This window comes from Pan paniscus, chromosome 1 (genome assembly GCF_029289425.2).
Source record: "Pan paniscus chromosome 1, NHGRI_mPanPan1-v2.0_pri, whole genome shotgun sequence".
Classification (NCBI taxonomy): Eukaryota; Metazoa; Chordata; class Mammalia; order Primates; family Hominidae; genus Pan; species Pan paniscus.
This window is the reverse complement of record NC_073249.2, coordinates 203,410,152-203,436,603: the sequence shown is the minus strand read 5'-3', so window position 1 is coordinate 203,436,603 and position 26,452 is coordinate 203,410,152. Positions and strand designations below refer to the sequence as shown.

The following is a 26,452-nucleotide window of genomic DNA, read 5'->3' as shown; positions in this document are numbered from 1 at the left end:
TTTATTTTATTTTTTTAGTAGAGACGGGGTTTCACCGTGTTAGCCAGGATGATCTCAATCTCCTGACCTTGCGATCCGCCCGCCTTGGACTCCCAAAGTGTTGGGATTACAGGCGTGAGCCACTGCACCTGGCCTTTTTTTTTGCAGAGTCTCACTATGTAGCCCAGGCTGGAGTGCAGTGGTGTGATCTCACTGCATCCTCTGCCTCCTGGGTTCAAGCGATTCTCCTGCCTCAGCCTCCTCAGTAGCTTGGATTACAGGCACCCGCCACCAAGCCCGGCTAATTTTTTTATATTTTTAGCAGAGGTGGGGTTTCACCATGCTGGCCAGACTGGTCTTGAACTCCTAACTTCAAGTGATCCACCGCACCCAGCGTGAGGCATGGTCTTGAATATGCATGTCTCACATTTCCAGGTGATACTGCTGCTGCTGGTCTGAGGACTACAGTTGGACCCACTGATGTAGAGGGTGGGAGGGAGAGTGTGGGCAGCAAGACCTTTCAGGAAGCTGTGGAAATAGATGGGGGAGACAGAGTCAGGGCTGATCACATTTTAGATCTGGGTGCTGCGAACTTTTCAGTGCCTTAATGGTGAGATTGCAGGCATGGTGATAAGAGACTGTATCTTGGAGGGAAATCCACTGGGCAATCATGTGCCCCCAGCATTGGCCACGACAGCCCCCAACACCCAGCCTGCGGGGACCAGATCCACAGTTGGTAATGAGCTTCAGAAAGCACGACAAAGACAAGATGCCCACAGCTGCAGTTTAATGTTTAATGCCCAATTATCTCAATACAAGGAGGCTTACATGGTGCTCATCAAGACAGGACCAGGCGAAACCAGGCCGGCAGGAAATGACCCGCATGAGTCCCAGCACGGGGACCATGTTCTCTCGGTTCCAGCTCACCCTCGAAAAGTGCCACAGGCAACGTTCTTCAGCTCACCCAGGAGCCAGCAGGCTGGCCAGGCGTGTGGCCACCATGGTCACTGAGGATCCTCGTGGGAGAATAGGGTTCTGGGACCTCAGGATACAATGACAAGAACCAGAAAGCTGCTTCCAAACAACCCCAGAAGGTTTTCACTTCACATGCGCTAAGCCACACAACACCTGGATGCTGGGGCACCCAAACCCTTTCCCTAAAACTCTGAACACTGCAGAATGGAGGTTGAGAACACTTGGGGAGAGAGAACAAAGTCAGAACCATCCTAAAGCCAGTTTTTCAAGCTTGACCACCTCCCTCTTCCTCCCTGAAGGTACACCAGCCGATCCCATTACTGTGGAAAAGGGACACCCTCTGGTCTATTCTAACACCTTTAATGGGAAAGGAGTTAGGAGCATGTCCCTGGCTTCAAGAAATCTCTGAATCTCCAACTCTACTGGATGATTTCCTGGAGCCCCAAGCTTTAGAAGTCCCTGGGGACACGAGTGATTTTTAGGGGGGCTGCTGGTGGGGCTGGGAAGTTTCCTGGCAGAAATTATTTACCTCAGAAAGACACTGGCTTTTCTCTTACCCTCGTTTTAAAGTCTACCTGGTCCCTAAAGAAAATACCACTCAGGCTGGGCCTGGTGGCTCGTGCCTGTCATCTCAACACTTTGGGAGGCCGAGGTGGTGGATCACTTGAGGTCAGGAGTTCAAGACCAGCCTGACTAACATGGCAAAACCCCGTCTCAACCAAAAATACAAAATTAGCCGGGCGTGGTGGTGCATGCCTATAGTCCCAGCTACTCTGGAGGCTGAGGCAGAAGAATCGCTTGAACCTGGGAGGCAGAGGTTGCAGTGAGCCGAGATCAGGCCACTGCACTCCAGCCTGGGCAACAGAGCGAGACTCCATCTCAAAAAAAAAAAAAAAAAGAAAAAAAGAAAAGAAAATACCACTCAAAATGTGTCCTGAAAGCACTCTGTGGAAGTCGGGAGGCTTCAAGTGTCACTGGCAAGACGGGGGCATGAGCTTGTGTCCTGCACTGAATCTGAGGCTTAGCCTGGGAGGTCTAGCCCCTTGGCCAGGCAAGGTGTGAAAGGGACAGTAGAGGGGGACAGAGGCAGCTGCTGAGCACACGGGGCACAAGCCTGAAGGCAGCTCCCCTGACCAGCCATATGGAGAGGCCTCTAGGGCATGAGCTTACATTCCAGACTTCAGTATTAAACTCATTCCCAATGGGTCCTGCAGGCCCCTTCTTCCTTTTCTCTGATGTAATTCTTGGGGAAAGCTCCAGAGCCCAAGGAATGGGAGTCAAACACCTCTGACTTCAGAGATGGCACATGGCTAAATGGCAGCCCAGTGGAGACCTCAGAGCAGCCCACTCACCACAAACGAGATCCTACACAGGGTCCCTGAGCATGCTGGACTTTAAGACGGGCTTCTGATAAGACCCTTGTGAGTATTTGGGTAGGAGACCAAAAGCATTTCTGCAAAGGGTACACAATTAGCCCTGCTTATAGAGTGGGGGCAGCTGTGACCCGCTGACCACTCCTGGGAGGGGGCTAACTTGGGGGCCCAGGAATTTGAGCAAATCATGAGGCACAATTGTCCCCAGCTGGGCATTAGATCACATTGGGCCCCACCCTGAAATAATCCCTCGTCTCAAACTTCAGACATCAGTCAGTCAGCTCAGGAGCCATCCAACAAAACCAACTTCATATTTTAAACCAGCTTAATGCTACAAACTTTTTTAAAAAGTGCTGTCCAGCTGAGCCTCTGAGAAAACCTAGCTCCCTGAGGGGTGGATGGCAGGCCTCTCAGACCAACCCCTGAGCCTCTCTCCAGAAGTCATAGCCTTGGTTCAGCCCAGAGCACCCACATCCCAGGGTGGGTGGGGGAGAAGAGCAGCTGGGCTGAAGGGACAATGTGGGATGATCAAGCCTCTGGGGGAACAGGCTGAAGCCAAAAGACCCCCTCAGGACCCCAGGCCTGCAGAGGTAACATGAGTTCCTCTCCCCATTAGCTGTGAAGGCCTGGTCTGCCATGAAGACCTCTCTCTGTCACCCCTTCAGTATACCTGGGAAAAAAGGAGTGAACAAGTCACCAAGCCCCAGTCACCTCTGTCCTTGGGGTCTGAGTGAGCTCTGAGGGGTGGAGACGTCCTTAATGAACCATCCCCTTCAATAACATGGTGAAAAAATTCCTCCCAGGGAAGCAGAGAATGATGCCGGTGCCACATGGGGGGCAGAGGGGATGCTTTTGGCAGTTTTTTGTTTTAATCTGACCTTCTTTACAGTGGGGCTGCCTCTGCCTACCAAGTCCTTGGTGCAAAATGGCTCCTGGACCAGCGCAAGGCAGAAACTCTGAGGAAAAGTGCCCGCCACAGCCATGACAGCTGCCCCCATGCTCCTGTCTGTTTTCCGCGGGAGCTTGTCTCTGCTGGACCATTTTTACATCTCAAGGGGAGAGGTAAGGACTTCCTCAGGAAAGGAGTCTCCTGAGCAGGTGGCTCCTGTTTCCACAGGAGCCTCAGTGCTACCTGCCCTAGGATGGCTCCCTGGGACCATCTCTGGGACAGAGGCGACCAGGAAGCCAAGACCGGCAGCTCAGCTGGAGATGTGAGGCCAAGAACAGGGGAAGAGGCAAAAGGGCCCACAGCTGCCGTTTACTAGAACCGTGAGGCCTAAGTGCAATTAGCATTCTGGCAGACTGGACAGCCCCTCAGAGTCCCAGCCCCCACCACGGTGGGGAAACCAGGGATGTAGCCTGGGCCCCTCCCTTGGAAACCCAGACCTGCCCTGGAACATGGACAGTGATGGGCCCTGATGGGCCTGTCTGCAGAGGTCTCACTAAAAACTAGAACAACCTCCCTGCTAAAACTCAGGGAGGACAAACAAACAACTCAACCTGAAATAAATACAAAGGCATTACGTGCTTCTTGGTACGTTGAGGGTCCTAATTACCCCTCAAAAGGAGGTAGCAGGGCCTTTCCCTGGACTTGGCCACCTCACCTGCAGCCTTCTTGTGAGAGGTCAGAAGTCAGAAGACTGGATGGGCCTCCCTAGGCCCAGCTTCCATTAGGAAGGTGAGGACCCACCCCTTATCCACTCCTCACCCGTACCATTCATATCTCCCCACACAGCTTCTGCCGGCTGGGGCGGGAAAGGCGAGGAGACCCCATGCCCTGAGGGCAGCACCTAGTGTCCAATGTCCCTGTGCAGGCAGAGGGGCTGTCAGCCTGTCTGTGAGGAGGTAGAGTCGGGGGCAGGCTGCTGGGGGCAGGCAGGGCCACTCAATTAATCAACAGGTCCCCAAGGTCGTAGGAATCGAAGAGGTCGCTGATGCCCTCACCCGCCTCCAAGCCCCACAGGTAGTCGTCCTGGTCCAAGGATGGGGAGAAGCTGATCAGAGGGGAGCTGCACGCCAGGGTCGGGGACAGGAACTGGTCCTCAGTCTGCTGCAGGAGTGGGTGCGGCAGCTCCAGCATGCTGTCAGTAGCCTCCAAGGGGACCAGGGATGGAGGCGGTGGGGCCTGCTGGGGGGTTGGCGCTGGTGCTGGCACTGGAGACAAACAGACAAAGGTTATGCCTGGCCCTAGCATCCAACTCCTCAGCACGCGAGGACAGACTTCCGGTTCTCTGGATGACTGTACCCTTCTCCTCTCTCCTTAGCCTGGGTGGACTGTCGTGCTCTCAAAATCCACCTTCCAGAGTCTACACCCAACCCTACAACTTTTCATGTATTTTTTATTTTTTTGAGACCGGGTCTCACTCTATCACCCAGGCTAGAGTGCAGTGTTGTGATCTTGGTTCACTGCAACCTCCGCCTCCCAGGTTCAAGCGATTCTCCCACCTGAGCCTCCCGAGTAGCTGGACTACAGGCATGCACCACCACACCCAGTTAATTTGTGTATTTTTAGTAGAGATGGGGTTTCACCATGTTGGCCAGGCTGGTCTCGAACTCCTGACCTCAAGTGATCGGCCTCCCAAAGTGTTGGGATTACAGGCCTGAGCCACTGTGCCCGGCCAAAAAGGAAAGAAATTCTGACACATGCTACAACATAGATGAACCCTGAGGACATTAAGCTATGTGAAATAAGCCAATCACAAAAAAACAAATACTGTGTGATTCCACTTACATGAGATACTTAGTCAAAATCGCAGGGACAGAGAGTAGAAGGGTGGTTGTCAGGGGCTGGGCAGAGAGGGGAATGGGGAATAGGTACAGAGTTTCAGTTTTACAAGGTGAAAGGAGTTATGGAGATGAATGGTGGTGATGGTTACACAACATTATGAATGTATTAATTACCACTGAACTGTACATTTAAAAATAGTTATGATGGTAAATTTTTGTTATGTTGCCTCTACTCTCCACCACACACAACTATACCTGACCTCATCACCCTCTCCAATTACTGGCCCATTTTTCTGCTCCTTTGCACAGTAAACTTTCTCCAGAGTAGCCTCAGCTTGTCTCCACTTCCCTATTACTATTCTCTCTTCAACTCACTCCAGTCTGGGGTCTCTCCCCACCATGTCCCTGAGCCAGTGACGTCCATGCTGCTAAACCCAATGGTCATTTCTCTGGCTTCATCTTATTTGACCTTTCAGTAGCCATTCTCCAGCACTCTATGCTCATTTCTTTCTCGCCTTCTTCTTTTTTTTTTTTTTTTGAAACAGGGTCTTGCCCAGGCTAGAGTACAGAGTGCAGTAGGGTGAACACGGCTCACTGCAGCCTCAACCTTCTGGGCTCAAGCAATCCTCTCGCCTCAGCCTCCTGAGTAGCTAGGACCACTGGTGCGTGCCACCATGCCCATCCAATTTTTAAACTTTTTTGTAGAGACAGGGTCTCACTCTGTTGCCCAGGCTGGTCTCGAACTCCCAGGCTCGAGCAATCCTCCTGCCTCAGCCTCCCAAAGTGCTGGGATTACAGACATGAGCCACCACACCCAACCTGCTCATTTCCACTTAGATGTTAAGACGGTGATTTCCCATACAGGGACATGCAATGAGGCACTGGAAATTGCCTGCCACATATATCCTGATGCTCAGAATCCCCCACATTGCAGTCACTCCTTAAGTCCCAGCCAAGTATTATTTTGAAGATACAACTGCGCTGGGACGCTAGGCTGCCTGTTGAGATTGGTGGTGCACCCATAGGCATGTGATTTCACATTTTATTTATTTATTTATTTAATTTATTTTGAGATGGAGTCTTGCTCTGGACTTCACATTTTAGAGCATCCATTTTCTCCCCTCTGCATGGGGCAGGATAGCACTACCTACCTTAAAGGGTTGCTCAGAGGACCGCATGGTAAGTGCATATGAAGCACTGGTTTGGCCTGGCGCGGTGGCTCATGCCTATAATACCAGCACTTTGGGAGGGCGAGGCAGGCAGATCACCTGAGGACAGGAGTTCGAGACCAGCCTGGCCAACATGGTGAAACACCGTCTCTACTAAAAATACAGAAATTCGCTGGGTATGGTGGCAGGCATCTGTAATCCCAGCTAATAGGGAGGCTGAGGAAGGAGAATCATTTGAACCCAGGAGGTGGAGGTTGTAGTGAGGCAAGATCATGCCACTGCACTCTAGCCTGGGCAACAAGAGCGAGACTCGTGTCTCAAAATAAAAATAAATAAATAAACAAACAAACAAATAAATAAATAAGCACTGGTTTGTCGGGTCTGCATGCTGCCCTTGCTCCTGTTAAAAATTGCTCCAATTTACCAAGGCTAATGGGGGAGGTGGTGGCACTGCCCTTGAGGCGAGGCGCGGTTCAGCCTCCTTGCACACTCAAACGGCCCTGAGGGAGTCCATGCTGTTACCCCTATTTACAGATGAGAAAACTAGGGCCCAAAGAAGTCCATTAAACGTATATTAATTAAAAAAAAAAAATCTAAGGTTTGTTTGGCACGCTGCTGATGTTACAGTCAGAGGCCTGGCTTGGGAGCGGGGAGCATGTGGGCTCAGACTCTAGCGCCTCCTCTCACCAGCCATGGAACCCCAGAACTGTGTTTCCTCATGTGGAAAAACAGGGATGAGTATTAGAAGCAGTAACTGATAAAACACATGTGAAAATCTCTGTTATAGGTCAGACCTTGCTGTCTCCTGCTGTTGATCACGTCCAGAAATAGAATCGCCTTTTGTAATATGTGTCTCTCCACCACACTCTGAATGGCTCTTACTGCTTTTCTGTCTCTAAAACAGCACCAGGCCCAGCTCAGTAGATGCTCTTCACACAAGCCTTTTTTTTTTTTTTTTTTTTTTGAGACAGAGTCCCACTCTGTCGGTGAGGCTGGAGTGCAGTGGTGTAATCTCAGCTCACTGCAACCTCTGCTTCCCTGGTTCAAGTGACTATTGTGCCTCAGCCTCCTGAGTAACTGGGATTATAGGCATCATCACCAGCTCCGGCTAATTTTTGTATTTGTAGTAGAGACGGGGTTTCATCGTGTTGGCCAGGCTGGTCTGGAACTTCTGGCCTCAAGTGATCCACCTCCCTCGGCCTCTCCAAGTGCTGGATTACAGGTGTGTGCCACCGCGGCCGGCCACATAAGCTTTTTTTTTTTTTAAATCACATTTATGCCATGTCATCTTCTATAACCCACTCAATATTCATGAGGAAATTTCAAGTGTCCCCATTTGAGAGATGTGGGAACTGGGGCTTCGGGGGGTTAAAGTGATTCACTCACAGTCACCAAGTCACTAAGAGGTGAGATACAGGCTTGAACCCAGGTCTCCAAATTTCAAATCCTGTGCCATCAGCTACATTTAGGTGTATCTCAGAATGTCAGAGCCTGGAGAAATGTCAGAGATGATGTTGTTCAAACCCCTTCCATTACAGATGAGGGAAACTGAGGCTGCAGAGAACACTTCTCCTGGTAATGCAGAACCAGGGCCAGGACCCAGGTCCCAAGACTGTAGTGGCTTCCTCTCTTACATGGCTTCTGGCACTCAGACCTCAAAACGATACTATTTCAGAACACAGCACGGAACGTGTGTGTGTGTGTGTGTGTGTGTGTGTGTGTGTGTGTGTGTGTGTGTGTGTGTGTGTGTGTGTCTGTGCAGGAGAATCCCTTGAACCTGGGAGGCGGAGGTTGCAGTGAGCCGAGACCAGGAAAACTTCCTCCTCCCTTCAGCAGGGATAACACTATGAGGCCATGTGACAAGGGTCGGGGGGACAGCCATGGCATGAGAGCTGGCCCCACCAGACTGCTGTGTAAGCCTCTGCTCCTCTCTGGGCTTCAGGATCTTGATTTGTAAAACTCAGGTAAAAACTTCACACCCGGCTGGGCTCGGTGGCTCACACCTGTAATCCCAGCACTTTGGGAAGCTGAAGTGGGTGGATCACCTGAGATCAGGAGTTCGAGACCAGCCTGGCCAACATGGTGAAACCCTGTCTCTACTGAAAATACAAAAATTAGCCGGGCATGGTGGCATGTACCTGTACTCCTAGCTACTCGGGAGGCTGAGGCAGGAGAATTGCTTGAACCTGGGAGGCGGAGGTTGCAGTGAGCCAAGATCGTGCCACTGCACTCCAGCCTGGGTGATAGAGTGAGACTCTGTCTTAAAAAAAAAAAAAACAACTTCACACCCTTGTTTATGCTTTGGGATCTGCCACCTCCACCCAAGGTCTCAGAGGACAACTGAAGCGAAGGTGGTTCCAGCTTCGGAGGGCTATGCGCATGCTGACACTTGAGTGAGGAGGCACAGCAGGAGGAGGATGGACCAGAGGGTGGGGCACAGGTCTGGGATGGGAGATAGGCACTGGGGAGGTGTCCCGAGGGACAGATGGCTGGCACAGGGAGAAGCTCTGGTCCCTGATGAGGCCTGACAGACACAGGAGAGATCATTAGAGAAGAGTTGGGAGGCTGGGCTCTGGTCCCAGCTCTGCCATCAACTTGCTGTGTGACCTTAGGGAAGCCACTTGCCCTCTCTGGGCCTGTGTTCATTCATGTGTAAAAAGAAGGGTTGAGTTAGTTGGGGACAGCAAACTTCTATAAAGAGCTGGAGCCTGTAATCCCAGCACTTTGGGAAGCCAAGGCAGGTGGATCACCTGAGGTCAAGGGTTCAAGACCAGGCTGGCCAACATGGGGAAACCCTGTCTCTACTAAAAATACAAAAAAAAAAAAAAAAAAAAAATTAGCTGGGTGTGATGGCGGGCACCTGTAATCCCAGCTACTTGGGAGGCTGAGGCAGGAGAATTGATTGAACCCAGGAGGCAGAGGTTGCTGTGAGCCAAGATCATACCATTGCACTCCAGCCTGGTGACGGAGCGAGACTCTGTCTCAAAAAAAAAAAAAAAAGCTGGAGAGTATTTTAGGCTTTGTGGGACACTTGTGGTCTCTGTCACATAGTTGCCTTCTTTTTCTTTCTCCCACAACTCTTTAAAAATGTAAAACCATTCTTAGCTCATGGGTCATTAAAAGCAGGTCAGATTTGACCTGCAGGCAATAGTTTATTAACCTCTGAGTTAGAGAAATGGACACAACCAGTGTACTGCAGAGCCCTTCCAGCAAGCCTCTTCCATCAGCCCAGCTCTAGCTCTACCTTGGTCTAAACACTAGGGTTCTACTTAAGAGAATTCTGCTGCTAAGAAGACAAAAAGTGGAACACTGGCCTACATAGCCTTGAAGAATCCTGCCAGTCTAGCCGGATGTGTGATCCAGGAAAAGGCAAAAACTGTTCTGGAGAGGGGCCTTTACAGGCTTCCATTTGTACTCCTTCTGGACTCCCACCCTCCTTGGGAAGCTCTCAGGAACTTTGCTCCCTGGCAACTTACCTGTACTACCTTCCATCAGGGGTAGCCAGCTCTTAACCATACTGTCCACCTCCCAGCCAGAAGCCCCTTCTTTGATTTGATCTATGCCTTGTGGAGAGAGCACTGGGCTGGGAGTATGTAGACCAAGGTTCAAGACACAGCTCTGTTGCCTCCCAGCTGGGAGACCTTAGGTAAGACACATCGCCTCTATGTCTTATTTTTTTTTTAATGGGCAAATTTTATTATTTTATTTTTATTAGAGATGGAGTCTCATTATGTTGCCCAGGCTGGTCTTGAACTCCTGGGCTCAAGTGATCCTCCCACCTCAGCTTCCCAGAGTGCTGGGATTATAGGTGGGAACCACAGCGCCTGGCCTATTTTTTAAAATTTTATTCTTATTTTTATTTTTGAGACAGGGTCTCCCTCTGTTGCCCACGCTGGAGTGCGGTGGCATGATCAGAGCTCACTGTAGCCTCAACCTCCATGGCTCAAGTGATCCTCCCACCTCAGCTTCCCGAGTAGCTGGACTACAGGCGTGTGCCACCACACTCGGCTAATTTGTAAATTTTTTTATAGAGACAGGGTATCCCTATGTTGCCCGGGCTGCTCTTGAACTCCTGGTCTCAAATGATTCTCCTGCCTCAGTCTCCCAAACTGCTGGGATTATATGCGTGAGCTATATAATCTCACAACAACCTATGAGTTAGACAGTATTAATTACTGCGCCCAACTCACAGATGAGAAAAATTGAGGCCAAGAGAGGTTAAGTAACTTGTCCAAGGTCACATAGCTGGTAAGTGGATGGGCTGGGATTCAAATCCAGGCCTTCCTCTGCCCTGGAGCAGCACCAGCCTTCCTAGTGAGGCTTTATAAAGCATTAAGTACAATGCACATGTGTGGGGTAGGATGACTACATCCCCAGCTGCTGGATAAAACAGGAGGTTTTCAACAAACATTGATATAGAAGAGAAAACTAAGGCCGGTCTCTCCCCCCACCTCCTGTCCCTCTGGACAAGGGACCTACCTGAGGATGCTGTGGGCTCCATGATGCTAGGGTCGGTGCTGCTGCTGGGCTGGGCAGAGTCAGGGCTGGGGCAGAGGGTGGAGGTAGAGGGGAGAGGCTCCTCGGAAGGACTGTCCGGCTCCTGCACCTCCTCTGGGCACAGGTAGACTTCGATGGGCCCTTGGGTGCTCTTGAGATATATCTGCAGGTTGTCCTGGAGGAGGAAGAGAAGCCAGGTCATTGCTCTGGGCAGCTGGACACTTACACTTAGTGTGTATGGACAGACGCACGTGGCTGCTGCCATCCATGGGTGCAAGCTCAAACCCTGGGCTGGCACTGAGACCAACTCCATCTGGCCTAAGGTGGACTTCCGCTGTTTCTGCTGTCTGGCCCTGAAGCCCACTTCTTTTAGGGGGAACACCTTGATTTTTCCTGTGGGAAATCACTCTTCCCCCCACTCTCAGGTCATCTAGTTTTGGGGCGGGGGGGGGGCAGCACCCTTCCCCGATGCCAGTGGGTGAGCTTGTGACGCAGCCAGGAAAGTTAGTGTGACATGATTGGTTCTGGATGGCCCATGGCTCAGGTGGATCCAACCAGCACTAGGCCCAGGACTTTTGCTGGACTTGTGGGAAATGGAAGCCCCCTTCCCACTGGGGTTGCTGAGCTGGTATCATAAAAGCTACCTCTGCCACCACAAGGAGAGAGCCCACCTGGGAATGGAGTCAGCACAGAGAAAAGCAGAGAGATGAAAAGCGTGAGACAGACCTGAAGTCATAGTTTGAGCATCTACATCCAACCTTGCCAGCAATCTCTGAATCTCCCCCAGGACTTGTCATTTGGTTCCCACCACCCCTATCCATACCTCCCGCTGAAGCCAGCTGGACTTGGCTTTCTGTTACCTGTAACCAAGAGTCCTAGTATTTGGTCTTCCCACCCTGTCCCTTCCCTACCACATAACCGCAACTTAAGCCACAACTGATGACATGCATGCCATCCAGGCACATGTCCAGGTCTCCATGCCTGTACTCACACAGAACTGCACCTAGCAAAAACCCTGTTCATTCTTTAAGACCTAGTTTAACTGTCCCCACCTGGGATACCTCCTCTAACTACCCTTTCTCTATGCTCGCAAAGCACATCTTCAGTCTATAAATGACAGCGTCTTTTTCCCACTAAGTCCTGAACTCCTCCAAGGGTGGGGGCAGGACCTTAATTGTCTCTGCAGCCCCAGTTCTTCCTTTAAATAAATTATTTCTTGAGTCCTTATAATATGCCAGGCTCTGGGCAAGGGATACAAGGTGAGTAGAACATTCTCTTGTGAAGCTTACACCCTAATAGATGAAGCAGAATGCAATCGTGTAATCATGCCAAATATACCTCAGCAAATGGAGATTAAATTAAAGGCAGCGGAAAAGCACAGGTGTTTGTGAAGTCTGGAGGTAATCAGAGAAGGCTTCCTTGAGGAAGTGACATTTGAGTTGAGACCTGTAGGATGAATAGCAGTAAATCAGGCAGAGAGGGAAGAACATTTCAGCTCGAGGGGAAGAGCATGTATGAGGGTCTTGCACGGCTAGGTGCGGTGGTTCACGCCTGTAATCCCAGCATTTTGGGAGGCCAAGGCGGGCAAATCACTTCTATGCCGAAGTTCAAGACCAGCCTGCACAACGTGGCAAAACCTCGTCTCTACAAAAAAAACAAAAAATGTGCTAGGCATGGTGGCATGCACCTGTGGTCCCAGCTACTCAGGAGGGTGAGGTGGGAGGATGGCTTGAACCCGGGAGGCAGAGGTTGCAGTGAGCTGAGATCATGCCACTGCACTCCAGCCTGGGTGACAGAGCAAGACGCTGTCTTAAAAAAAATCAAATAGGTTGAGTGTGGTGGCTCATGCCTGTAATCCCAGCACTTTGGGAGGCCGAGGCAGGTGGATCATGAGGTCAGGAGTTCAAGACCAGCCTGACCAACATGGTGAAACCCCATCTCTACTAAAAAAAAAATACAAAACTTAGAGGGGAGTAGTGGCGGGCGTCTGTAATCTCAGCTACTTGGGAGGCTGAGGCAGGAGAATCGCTTCAACCCAGGAGGCGGAGGTTGCAGTCAGCCAAGATTGTGTCACTGCACTCCAGCCTGGGCGACAGAGTGAGACTCTGTCTCAAAAATAAATAAATAAATAAATAAATAAATAAATAAATAAATCAATCAATCAAACAAAACAGAAGATCTCATACTAGGAATGAGCTTAGTGCAATGGGGAAACTGCAGACAGGTCAGTGTGGCCAAAACAAAGACAGATGGGGCAGCGGGGAAAAGGAGGTTGGCGAGGTCAGCTGGGGTCTCAGAGCACCGAAGCCTCATAGGGAGTGTCAGGAATTTTGGTCTTTAACCTGGGAAAGCACGGTCAGCATGAAAGGATTTTCATGAGTATTGACACCGTCATACGTGGGCATGAGTGTGCATGTGCGCAGGAACCCAGGGCTGGTGGGATGCAGAAAGAAACCAGGAACAGAGATTTTCTCAGGCCACTACTCAGTCTCTGTTGCCCTTTCCAGCTTCTGCCATTTCTGCCCAAGCTTGAAGGCTACCAATATTGCCATGGACACCAGAACGGGCCTGCGAAGCATGGGGCTAGGCAATGCCAGGGACAGAGTCTGCAGAGCCGCCTGGAACCCTCCCTGGCAGGGTCTCAACCCTGCTCTCCACCAAATATTTCCCCTCTCACCTCAGTCCTGTCGGGCACTTCCAGTCTCGTCTGCGGAGGGGCCTTGACGGCAATCACTGTCTGCTCCTTAAAGTTGCCAACAGCACGGATATCCTGGTAAGTCACATAGGCCAGCGTAGGGCAGGAGAGTCAAGAAAAGTGACTGTCTGGTCAAAATTCAAACCCCAAACCTGCCAGGGAGCACCTTCACCCACCTCTCCTAAGCCTCTGAACATTACTTTCTCACTCCTTGTACAACTTAGAAATAATACAATCTGTAACCTGTTAATCTCATAAGCTACCTTAGATCCCTTTGGAAAGCAAATGGGAATATAAATCATAAAAAATGTTGCCTTACATTATAAATCATATAATGTTGCCTTACATTATAAATCATAAAAAATGTTGCCTTATGTAAAGGCTTCATCTCTCAAACTAGATCATTAGCTCTGAGAAGGCAGGAAGATGTGTTTTATTTCTTTATATTTCTCACAATGCCTAGCATCCTTCCAAAAATACAAGGTCAGATCCAAAACCAATTAGATATGAAATGATTTTGGAAAATGTATGAAAGAGCCTTAGCAAAGTCCATGCTCTTTGACCTCATCATTTCAATCCTAGGGATCTGACCTAGGAAACAAGTAAAAATATGGGAAAGCATTCTATGTATAAAGATATTCGGCCGAACGCGGCGTCTCATGCCTGTAATCCTAGCACTTTGGGAGGCCGAGGCGGGTGGATAACTTGAGGTCAGGAATTCAAGACCAGCCTGGCCAACATGGTGAAACTCCATCTCCACTAAAAATACAAAAATCAGCTGGGTGTGAAGGCCGGGTGCGGTATCTCACTCCTGTAATCCTAGCACTTACGAAGGCTGAGGTGGGTGGATCACCTGAGGTCAGGAGTTCGAGACCAGCCTGACCAACATGGTGAAACCCCGCCTCTACATAAAATACAAAAATTAGCCGGGTGTGGTGGCAGGCGCCTGTAATCTCAGCTACTTGGAAGGCTGAGGCAGGAGAATCGCTTGAACCCAGGGGGCAGAGGTTGCAGTGAGCCAAGATCATGGCACTGCACTCCAGCCTGGGCAGCAATAGTGAGACTCCATCTCAAAAAAAAAAAAAAAAATTAGCCAGGCATGGTGGCGGGCACCTGTAATCCCAGCTACTTAGGAGGCTGAGGCAGGAGAGTCACTAGAACCCAGGAGGTGGAGGTTGCAGCGAGCCGAGATTGTGCCACTGTACTCCATCCTGGGCAAGAGTGAGACTCTGTCTCAAAAAAAAAAAAAAAAAAAAAAAAAGCTATGTTCAGCAGGCACACAACTACATTACAACTATATTGAAATAAAACACATTCTGTGTGCAGTTCAAGAACAATGGCTATGTTAAGGTGGCAGCTCATCATTCTTTTTCTCCATTTTCCAGATTTAAAGAAATTTACTTGGCTTATTTTCAATAATGAAAAAATACCTTTAATAAACTTGAGGCCAGGCACAGTGACTCATGCCTGTAATCTCAGCACTTTGGGAGACTGAGGCAGGAGGATCAACTGAAGCCAAGAGTTAGAGACCAGCCTGGGCAACAAAGCGAGACCCTGTCTATACAAAAAATAAAGAATTAGCCAGGCATGGTGGCACATGACTGTAGTTCCAGCTATTCAGGAGGCTGCGGTGGGAGGATCACTTGAACCCAGGAGGGCGAGGCTATAGCGAGCTATGATCTTGCCATTGTACTACAGCCTGGATGACGGAATGAGTCCTTGTCTCTAAAAAAAATAAATAAATAATTTTAAAAATAGACTTGAGAAGAAAAGCCACCCAGGAAGGAAGAAACAGATGCCAGACCCTTAGGGTAAGTTACTGAATCAACTCAGGATAGATATAAACATGCAACAGGTTCCTGCTCCCTGACACCTTCCCCCAACCAAGGAGGATATCTCTTGTTGGCCTTGTCCTCAGTCAGGTGCTTGAAGCTCAGAGAGCAGCTCTGGATGAGCTGGTCCAAGGCCTGCTCCATGTTCATCAGCTCCTTCAGCTCCTGCCCCAGCTGTTGCTGCTTCCCAGGTCTGGTGGGGTCTTCAAACATTCCCCTGCCTCTGGGAACAGAGCAGCCCCCCAGTGTCAGTCTGTGGGTGAAACTCCAGAACAAGGTCATTCAAAAAATAGTCTATGAGGGTGCTTCCCTGGGTTGTGGAAATCAGTGGTCATGCCTGTCTCTCAGGGAGCTACCAGGGATTGGAACCAGAGGTTTGGGGGTTGGGCTTGGGAGAAGAAACAAGTCAAGACCTGAACCCCATTTCTGAGGGGCTCTCGACTCTGTTCATCCCTATGCCCCAGCCTCCTCCAACTGGAGTAGCGTCAGTCCTGACTCCCCTGCCTGGGTTCTCTTAGGATTTATGCCAAGGGCTATAGGTCAGCTCTTTAAACCCTGTAGAAATGGAGAGAGGAGGCTGGAGTACTCCTATCTCAGATCTGGAAGGAGTCCAGGATCCCCCTACTCAGCTCCCAGGGGACTGCCCTAAGCTAGAAGAAGTGGATATTGGGATCTCTGACTCAAGAGGAAGAATCTGGGGTTCCCTTTGGCCTTTACACCTCCCAGATGTCATTCTCCACTCTGCCCCGCATCACGTTCTCCGATTACTTCAGCAGGTACACGGCGCTCTTCCTCACCATACATTGGCTCTACCCCCAGCAATAAGCCTATTGGATGTTGCTCTTGGTCCGCCTCAGCCCTTGTGCCCATTGGATGTTGCTCTCAGCCCCGCCCCTGCCACTCACACCCACTGGCTATTGCCTCTGGCTCCGCCCACAGCACAAGTACCCATTGGAGGGTACCACTGGCCGCCCAGGCACTCACACCCACTGGATGTTGTTCTTGGCCTTCTTGCGGATGAGCTGGATGCCTTCCAGCACGTTGGTGATGTCATAGATGCGCCGCTTCTGCACGTCCAGCACCTCAGCGGCCCAGTTCAGGTCCAGGACCCCATCCTCTGACTCGCTCAGGAGGTAAATGAACTTCTTGGTGAGCAGCCCTAGCGAAGTGTCATACCGAGTCTTCTCCCCGGGGGATTTGGGGGCTGAGGAAGAAAGGGACCCAGTCACAGCTCAGGGAGGGGAGGGCCCGCCCAGGACCCTCGACCATTGACCTAGGCTCATTAAGTACCACCTTTCACCACCCACTTTCCAGTTTACAAAGCAGTGTGAGCCAGGGCATCCATCACTACCACTGTCCAGACAGGGAACCTGATACCTAAGAGGGAAGGTGACTTGCTTAAGGTCTCACGGCCAGTGGGCAGTGTTGGAAGCCTAGTGTCCTGACTCCTGGTTAAATGCACATTTCCACCACAGCTTAGGGCTGCCAGACCACCACCCACAACTACTGTCACTGTTCTAAGTGCTTTCCATGTACGAACACATTTAAGCCCTACAACACCCTGTAAGGGTTGCTGTACAATCATCCCCATTTTATAGATGAGAATACTGAGGCACAGTTTAAGTAATTTGCTCAGCTCACTCAGCTAGAAAGTGGCAAAGCTGGAATTCAAATCCAGGCAGTCTGACTCCGGAGTTTTCCTTCTTAACCATTACCCTATCCTGCCACTTAAATGTCCGGAGTTTGGAATTAGAATAGGGTAGAAATGATAAGCCTGGATTTAAGAGCATTTTTATAGACACACACTTGCTTTTTCTTCCCATGTGAATCACAATGATTATCTCAGAAAAATCGGTCCTGTAACATCAAGTCGGGGAGGTTCATGAAAAAGGTCCCTTTCTCAATGAGGTTGATGTTGCAAGACCACATCTCAGCTACAGCATCTTAAACCACGAGGGGACTTTTGTAATCGAGTGACTTCCAAGTCATATAGCAAGTTAGTGGCCAATCTAGTAATTCCGGAACCTGAATTTTAGAGTCTTAGGTTAGGAGGACCAGTTATCATGAGCCTCAGGATCCTTCAAGACAGTGCTCTGGGTAGCCTTGACCAATCAAATGTAGAGGAAACTTTCTTGCCATTCCTGATCTAGCTGTGTCTTCTTTTACACGAGACAACTAAGGTTCACAGGAGTGACCTGTCAGGTCGGGGCAGAGTCCTACCTGGACCCCCAAAACTAGTGTTCCTCCCAAACACAGTTGCTTAAACTCCTGCTCTAACCAGGATTTTTTTTTTTGGAGATGGAGTCTCACTCTCTCTCCCAGGCTGGAGTGGAGTGCAGTGGTGCAATCTCAGCTCACTGCAACCTGCCTCCCAGGTTCAAGTGATTCTCCTGCCTCAGCCTCCTGAGTAGCTGGGATTACAGGCATGCGCCACCACACCCGGCTAATTTTTGTATTTTTAGTATAGACGGGGTTTCACCACGTTGGCCAGGCTGGTCTGGAACTCCTGACCTCAGGTTATTTGCCCACCTTGGCCTCCCAAAGTGCTGGGATTATAGGTGTGAGCCACCGCACTCAGCCTATCCAGGATATTGACTGAAAATATCAAGAGGCAGCAACCCCCTCCAACTTAGCTTTAGGAAGGCACCACCTGGGCAGCCTCTGGATCTTAAAAACCTCTGGGGTGGCAGAGACTGGATTAATCTGTGCTTCCCTTCCCTTTGAATCACTTATTCAGCTCCTTGTCTGCATGTGGGAGAAAGACCCTGGTTAGCCCCTGCTCCTCTGATTTAGAAAAATTTACATTGACCTAAACATTAAAACATTTTAAAAATAATAAATTCCCAAATAAAACACTGGTCATTGAGTTTAGATCATGAGAGCAGTACATGGTGTGGTAGAAGTAGTGCAAGACTGGCCGGGCATGGTGGCTCACGCCTGTAATCCCACCACTTTGGGAGGCCAAGGCGGGTGGATCATTTGAGGTCAGGAGTTCAAGACCAGCCTGGCCAACATGGTGAAACTGTGTCTCTACTAAAAATACAAAAATTAGCCAGGGATGGTGGCATGTACCTGTAGTCCCAGCTACCTGGGAGGCTGAGGTGAGAGAGTTGCTTGAACCCCAGAGGTGGAGGTTGCAGGGAGCCAAGATGGCACCACTGCAATCCACGCTTGGTGACAGAGCGAGACCTGTCTCACAACAACAACAACAACAAAAAAACAAAAACAAAAAACACAGAAGTAGTGCAAGATTTACATGTCCAGGCTCTAGTCCTGACTCCACTCTGAGACTATGGGCAAGTCACTCAAGCTCTCTGAGTCTCAAGTTGCCTGATTAGTAAAGACAGACAAGCCTACCTACCTGGCAGGATCAAATAATAAAATACGCAGGAAGCTTTTGTAAACTGGAAAGTGATCCAAATATGACTACCAGTGATTGGGCAGGGCACTGCCCTCTGCCCCTGCCCCACCCCACCCCAGAGGCCCCATCAGCACTGCTTACTTTTGGGGCTGGGGAGGCCATCCACTCTGATGCACTTCCCCTTGGGGGCTGGGAACTCAGGGACGACGGGCCTCCCAATCCCCTCCAGATCCAGCTTCCTTTTGGCCTTGGAGAAAAGGGGGAGAGAGAGGCAGAGTTTGAGAATCATTCCTCCTTTAGCCTTTCCCTGATGTGGGGCCAAAGCGATGAAGCCACTTAGCAGCCACCTCTGTGCCTCAGTTTACCACCAGTCCTGGTGAAGCACTGCTGTACTTGATAGGAAAACATCAGTGACCTGAGAAGTGAGCTTTCAGGGGAAGTCTTGTTTTCTGAAGGGCAAATAAAACTCCCATCCTCTGAGGCCCAGGCACTTGAGACCCTACCAAAGCCAGTCTGGCCAAGGGCTCAGAGCTCCTTAACCACGGGCCCTAAGCCGGCTCCTATACCCGCTCCTCACCCCACCACACCCAGAGGATGATACCAGGAGGAAGCAGTGGGTGGGGCCTAAACCACATCAGGGTGGGGAAAGGGCCCCCCTACAGAAGCAGCTGGCCCAGTTAGACTGAGTGCCCATCACAGTCCCACAGCTGGTCCTTATCAGGGCGGGGCTGGGCATCCGCCCAGACCCAGGGGACTTCCTGGCTCAGTGCCACAACCCAGGGAGGTGCCCACAGTGGGAAGCAGTGCAAACATCCCCACCCCCATGTTTGGGCTCCAGCTTGAGGGCCCCAGGGCCTCCTGAATAGACTGCATTTGCCATTCTTTATTTGCCGAGAGGGGCAGACAATGAATCCTTCCCGTGTCTTAAGGACAAGCAGCTGAGGCCACCGCCCCCTCCAGCTCCCCCTCTCTGTTCCCGCCAAGCTTGGGAAACACCTGCTGGGGAAATCAAACCACAGACCCATCTGCTCCTCTCCACCCTGTTGCCACCCGGGCCCCAATTAGGCCCAGAGCTGCACTGGCCCGGAAAGGGCCTCTCTCCTGGTTAGGGCTGGGCAGGGGCAGGGCTGGGGCACTGGGACACTGGGACATAGGTCAGAGACCCATGCTTGAATCTCCAGCTCCTTCGCAGGCTCACGGTACGAGTTGGGGGAAATGTTACACATCTAGGAGCCTCAGTTTCTTCCTCTGTAAATGGGGTAAAAATGCCTACCTCAAGGGGCTATTGTAAGGATTCAAGGAAGGCACTACCTGGGCAGCCTCTGCATCTTAAAAACCCTGGAACAGGCTGAATTAATCCCCGCGTGGCTTCCCTTTGAAGCACTTATTTAGCTCCCTGTTTGCATGTGGGAGAAAGACCCTGGTTAGCTCCTGCTCCTTTAACTTCTGTAAAGTTCTCAGCCTGTGTCTCAGCACACAGTAGGTGTTCAGGAAACACAGAGTCCCTTCCCTAAAATCTAATCTCGACCTCTTCTTTCATACATCCTTCTGGGGGTCATCGAGCCCATTTCTTTCCTCTTTCCAACTCTGGATCCTCCAGACACCCCTACCCTGGCTTGGACAGAGAGGCCTATTTTAACATTTAGTGGTGAGGTCATGCTCAGCAGGGCTGACTTCTAACTGCTGCTGAGCACAGCTGGGCTGACAGGTGTTGGAGGTGGTGACAGCTCTTCCTGCTGTCAGTTCCCCTCCCCCCACTCCTGCCCCCTCCAGGAAGTCTTCCTGGGCTGATGTGAGGAGCCCTGCTCCTTGGTTTGAGGAGCCTGGATATAACACTCTTGCTTTCCACCACTACCAAGACCTGGAAACCATCCGAACACTTTACTGCTCATTCTTGAATGAGTCTCTTGAATATTCCTTTTCTACCTTCCTAACTGGTGAAATCCTATATTCTAGAGATTTAGTCCCACGCTGTCACTAGAGAAAGGGCCAGTCACTGGCTGAGACCTTCCACATGCCCTGAACCACGCCCCAACATTCATCACTTCACTGAATCTTCCCATACCACTAATACCCATTGTACAGCTGAAGTAATTGAGGCTTGGGGAGCTCCGAGGCCTCCATCAATCCTGACCAAGGCTGCACATCCTAGTATTCTTCATATATCCCCCAGCAGGAGCACCAAGGGCAGGGAGAGGAAGGGAAGCTCAGGTGGAGTTCTACCTGAGGCAGAGGTGGGGCAGCCCAGAGCCTCCCCAGCCACACCTGCCTCCCCCGCCAGAACAAACCAGAAAGAATCCCAGGAAGACCTTGAACGGAATATCTATGCTGAGCCTGTTACATGCTCATAACAGTCCTACCACATCAGTATTGGCACTGGCTCTCGGAAGCCAAGAAATGGAGACTTACTGAGAGTAAGCACATGCCCAAAGTCACACAAAGGCCGGAGCCAGGGTTTGAACCCAGGCCTGTCTGACTGCAAAGCCATGTACCAGCCTGCCTCAGCTGCATCCCACACACGCTGCCCCAGGATTTGCTAGAATTTGGGCCAAGTCCTGGGCTATGCCCACCTGCCCCCATCACTGCATGTACTTGCACGCACACACACACACACACACACACACAGCCTTCTCTCTTTTCTCACTCTCCTTCACCCTTATTCTGCACTCCCAGGGTCCCAATGCGGCAAGTGTCCCCCTAAGGATACCTCCCTGACACCTTTGGACAGTGCCCAGAGGAAAGTCAGCCTATGGCTTGGGCTGAACCTGCAGAACACAGGTGGCAGAGGACAAGCCCAGGAGGATCAGGATCAAGGTGAGGCTGAGCACAGGTCTTGGAGTCAGACTGGCCTGGCTTTGCATCTAGGCCCTCCCCTTCTTAGCTGGGAAATCAGTTGACGTCAAGTCACCTATAAAATGGGCACCATTGTCTCCACCTATGCTGAGGATTCAGTGACATAGTGCAGCAAAGCGCTTTGCCCATAGGGAGTGCCCCCACCAGGGAGCTGCTAGCACTGATGTATGGGGAGCACCAGTGGGAAAAGGGGAAAGTTCAAGGGTGAGCTGAAAAGAGACTGCGATGAGGGGAGGAAAGCAAAGGCTATGGCCACAGCCAGAGGCCAGCTTAGCCCTATCCTGGACGCTCTTAGGCAGCCCCTTTGGCTGGATCTTCAAGGCCTGGTCAGGACTCAAGCCCACCCTGCCAACCCCTATGGAGAAGAGTACAGCTCCTTCCTCAGGCAGCTGCAGAAGTGCAGAGGGTCAGAGATCACCAGGCACAACCCCCTTACGGGCACCACGGTGAGGAAACTGGGACTTGGGGAAGAGGAATTGACTTGCCCAAGGTCACGCAGAGTGGAGCCTGGTCTCTCCTAAGCCCTAAGTCAGATGGTGGGGGTAGGAGCAAATGTAAGGGGTCGAACCTTGCTTTCAGATCCCAGCTCTGCCACTTGGTAGCTGAACAGCCTGGGATTCACTGTCTTGCCTCTCTGAGCCTACACCTCCTCACCTGACCTGCCTTGTAGAGTTGTGTGTTAAAATGTTTATTTTTTTTCATGCCTCACAAGAGGAAATCTGGAAAATGTAGACAAATTGAAAGAAAAGGAGGACCGGGCGTGGTGGCTCACGCTTGTAATCCCAGCACTTTGGGAGGCCAAGGCGGGTGGATCACCTGAGGTCAGGAGTTCGAGACTAGCCTGGCCAACATGGTGAAACCCCATCTCTACTAAAAATACAAAAAGTAATCCCAGCTACTTGGGAGGCTGAGACAGGAGAATCATTTGAACCTGGGAGGCGGAGTTTGCAGTGAGCAGAGATGGCGCTATTGCAAGCCAGCCTGGGCAGAGCTTCCTGCAGGCGTGAAAGAGAATGATGCCATGCGCCTGGCCAGAGGAGGCATGCGATAAAGGGGCATTCCCTGAGACTTCCTCAGAGGACTTGGAAAGAGCTCTGGACAGGGAGCCAGGAGATCTGGGTTGTGGCCTTCATTCTGCCATTGAACTTGGTTGCCATCCTTGGACAGTGCCTGAGGTCCCTTTAAACAGAAGCTCCACAACAAATCCTGCTCACCCTGCACTTTGCAGCCCGGCCACAAAGCAAGCGGCCACACCCAGGGTTGGGTTTGGAGCTGTTCCAGGTCACACCCTTGTAAAATGAGTAAGCAGAGGGCAGGCCTGCCCACGGGGCTGGGCCCCGGGCATCTGGGGATTGACAGGAGCGGGAGCTCTGGGCCTGGCAGGGCTTTAGGGTGGTCTGCTGCAAGGAGACTCCCCTGCTTCTTCACTTGTGACCCAGGCAAGTGACTTCCTTTCTTTGCTCAGTTTCCTTATCTGCAAGGTGCCTCATTCTGGACATCCTGACCAAGATAATGAACGTGAAGAGTGCCAAGCAGTGTCTGGCACACGAGAGGCACTCAGTAAAAGAGAGACCTTCTTGCTAAGATCACTGAGCCCTTCTGGGAGGGAGGTACAGACAGATGTACTTGGGCTCCTCTGGGAGGGTTCAAAGCAGTGTAAAACCACAGCTGTTACTGAAACTTCCAGTCTGAAAGCAGCTGGCCAGAGGGGAGTGGGCCTGCCGCAAAACTCCCTTCCCTGGGGGGAACTCAGCTCCTAAGTCAGGCAGTATTTAAAAAAGTCAAGGCTACATAGAGAAGAGCCTGCTGCCTGACCAGGTGCAGTAGAGTAGCTCATGCCTGTAATCCCAGCACTTTGGGAGGCTGAGGCAAGAGGATTGCTTGAGCCCAGGAGTTTGAGACCAACCTGGGGAACATAGGGAGACCCCCGTCTCTACAAAAAATAAAAAATAAAAGACAGAAGAGCTGACTGCCTTGTGAGTCCCATCACTCTACCCCATCCCCATCTCTGACCTTAGGTCACATCCCCTCTCTGAGCCTCAGTTTCCCCCTGTAACATGGAGCTATTAATGCCATCTATTTCACAAACTACAAAGATGTTTTAGGCTATAAAACACTGAACACAAGATACCCAATCCCAGTTATCCTTGGTTGCTTAACCTGTAAAATGGGGATAATACCATTCCTGCCCACTGCCCTCCTAGTTAGAAATCATGTGCAGGAAGGGTCTCCAGGAAGGTTAACGTTTTGAACATGGGCAAAGCCTGAGTCCACTGGCAGAGAGTGGTGGCTCTGCCTGCATCCAGAGCTGGCTGGGCATCCGTGCTTGCTGACTAGCACAGGTCTGACCAGATGCCTCTGGGGCAGTGGGGAGTGGTCTTATCCCTGTACCTGAACTTATTCACCACACTCACAACTAAGCAAACCTACAACACCCCCTTCCTCTCCCTGGAGCCTGCTTCCAAAACCTAGGACCTGGAGCTGAATGTGGCTGAGAAGAGCTAGCCCCACAGCCACCCTGTGCACACACGCATTGTGAAGGAGAGGACACTGAGGCCCAGACTGGGGCCAAGACTTGTCCAAGGACACACAGAGAGTTAGTGGCAGAGTCACACCAGAAACCAGGCTCCTCAACCACCACCACCTCCACTCCCCCAGGCTTTTCCCACTCCACCCCCCACCCTAAAGTTGTTTTGATTCACACGGGCTCCAGGAATTCCACTCCCACAAAACACACCCTGAGCCCAGGTCGGCAGGCAGCCTGGTGCCACTACACTTTGGGCCCTCTCTGGCAACGAGCCTGGGAGCTTGAGGAGAGAGCAGCCAATCTGAACAGAACCCAAGGGGGCTGCCCACACTTGTATCTGCTACATGGCTGTCTGGGAGGGAAGACTGGGCCTGGGGGAGGACCTAGGGCAGATACTTGGGGCCATATCAGGAGCTGCCTGGACAATTTGGAGTCTGTCCATGGCAGATTGGATGTGAGAGACCCACTAGACCTATCCCTCTGTCTTACCAAAGTCCCACAGTGTCCCCAGGCCATACTCTTTGCCTGGACAATAGCAGGCACCCAGTACTGGTTTCTGGCCAAACAATGAAGTAATGAATGAATGGCGGCAACGCTGGCTGCATGGACTTCCCCAAGGTCACACAGTGCACTGGAAGTAGTGAGTTGGGTCTCCCTCCAGACTCGCAATCCAGTGCTCATTCCACTCCACTAGAATGGATGAGATTATTTCATCCAAAGTCTGAAAATGAAGGGGTCTTCTACTCAGATATTGGGGGCACTGGGTCCTGGAAACTGAAAGCTCATCTTCCCTCTTCCCAAAACTCTACCTGCTCCACTCAAACTGGATCTCAGGCACCCCTCCCTCCTTTCCCACACCTGGAAAAGCATAGGGGGAAGCGGTGGGGGCCCCCAGTATTACCGGCAGCCGGCCTGCCGGCAGGCATCGCACAACTTGGCCCTCGGGTCCGTGGGGAGTGGCGTCGAGGCAGGTGCCTGGCGCCGCTGCGGGAGGCGCCGTCTGCGGGTACAGCGGTGTGTAGTAGGTAGCAGTAGCTGGGCAGAGCTGGGGGCTGCTGAGGCCGGATGGCCATAGCTCTGTGGGGCTCATCGCGGGCACCACCTTCGGGGTCTGCCCAGCGGCCGAAGCCAAGGCCCGGGGCCCTTGCAGCATAGCGAGTAAGGCGCCCCCTACCCAAAAGGGCTTGGCGCGCCCGCGGACACCTGCGGGTTCCGGTGCTGCCGCCTTTCACACGGCCCGCGGCATGGCGCGGAGGCCGGGGGAAGCCGCCAATGGACGCCTGCGGGGCAAGGCCGGACCCTCCCCTCCTGGCCCGCGGCCGAGCAGAGCAGCGCTTAGAGATCGCCGCTTGGAGATCGCCCGGCGGCTGCGGTGGTGGCACTGCCAGGGGCTGTCTCGTCCCGAGGGCACCGCGACCCGGGACGCCCCGCGCTCCCCAAGGCCTCGGCACCTGGGGTCCGGCCGGCTCTGGGGAGGGGTCCCCGGCGTGCCTGACTCAAGCTCGGCGGAGACGCGATGCGCTGGGATGGGGAGGGGGGTCTCGACTGCACCGACTTCCTTGCGGCTCGCTCTCTAGTCCCTGAGTCTTTCTCTGCCTCTTTTTTTTCTTCTTTTTTTTTTTTTTAGCGCCAAACGTCGTGCCGCGAAATTCGGATCTCCCGCGGAAAATGCCGCGCTCCGGTTGGCTGCTGCAACAGTACAGGCTCCACCCCGCCGGAAAGAACGCGTCCTCGAGGCGGCGATTGCAACACTAGCTTCGCTGCTTAAAGGGGCAGCCACACCTGCTGTTGGTGCCGCCAGCCGCCGGCCGCGCTAGTTAGCAGCCGGCGAGACGGAGACACAGGGTGGTTCCGGGATGCACAGTGCAGAGGCGGCCAGAGCAGTGCACAGCGCCCCGAGAAATGGGCCCGGATTCCCTGGGATTGAAGGGAAACATTTTGGCGCGGGGTCCCAGCCTGAGCCCAGATCCAGCAGTGTATTCCCCAGGCCACAGGCCCTTTTGTTAGTTTGCATTGTTGCTTAGCTAGCACATGTGCATTCATATCCCCTTTCCTGCTAAAATGAAGGCCAGGAACCTGTTCCCTTTAATGGCAGAGGGGTGAGGGACGGAGGCAAACTAGTGTACTTCTTTGTAGGGAAAACTAACATCTATTCAGCGCCTACAGGATGCCAAGCACCATGCTAGATCCTTAAAAGCGTTGTTTTAGTTAATTTATTCCAACAATCCTGGGAAGAGGAATGATGATCCCCATGATAAAGACTGACAGTCTGAAAGGCTGGGTAACTTGCCCAAGGTCATACAGAGAGATTCCCTGATTTGAGAGCTGGCGACAGAATCTGGGACAGGTCCCAGCTCTGGAGCCCTTGTTTTTCCAGTTAAGGGGTTCTTCTACCCTCCCAAGCTGCCTGGGGGCACAGCAGGGTCAGAGTCCCACTGCAGAGCTTTGTCTTTTTCACAGTTGT

General features: G+C 51.7%; 1 protein-coding gene across 1 annotated transcript; it reads right to left on the bottom strand.

The window, feature by feature from the left end:
* On the bottom strand, window positions 1–26,122 carry E2F2 (E2F transcription factor 2). Its single transcript, XM_003810754.6, has 7 exons — window positions 24,890–26,122; window positions 18,750–18,855; window positions 16,232–16,451; window positions 15,312–15,470; window positions 13,398–13,512; window positions 10,703–10,895; window positions 1–4,481 (listed from the first exon to the last, which is right to left on the bottom strand). Exons 1-7 carry the CDS (start codon window positions 25,139–25,141, stop codon window positions 4,213–4,215), a joined length of 1,314 nt encoding a protein of 437 aa, XP_003810802.1. The 5' UTR covers window positions 25,142–26,122; the 3' UTR covers window positions 1–4,212.
* Window positions 26,123–26,452: the final 330 nt, after the last annotated feature.

Excerpts from the sequence above, each read along its gene's own strand:
- E2F2 (XM_003810754.6), bottom strand. The coding sequence starts at position 25,141 with ATGCTGCAAGGGCCCCGGGCCTTGGCTTCGGCCGCTGGGCAGACCCCG. Across the intron at positions 15,471-16,231 it reads AAGAACAACATCCAGTGGGT|AGGCAGGGGAATGTTTGAAG; the intron begins GTGAGTGCCTGG and ends CTCTGTTCCCAG. Across the intron at positions 10,896-13,397 it reads AAGTGCCCGACAGGACTGAG|GACAACCTGCAGATATATCT; the intron begins GTGAGAGGGGAA and ends TTCCTCCTCCAG.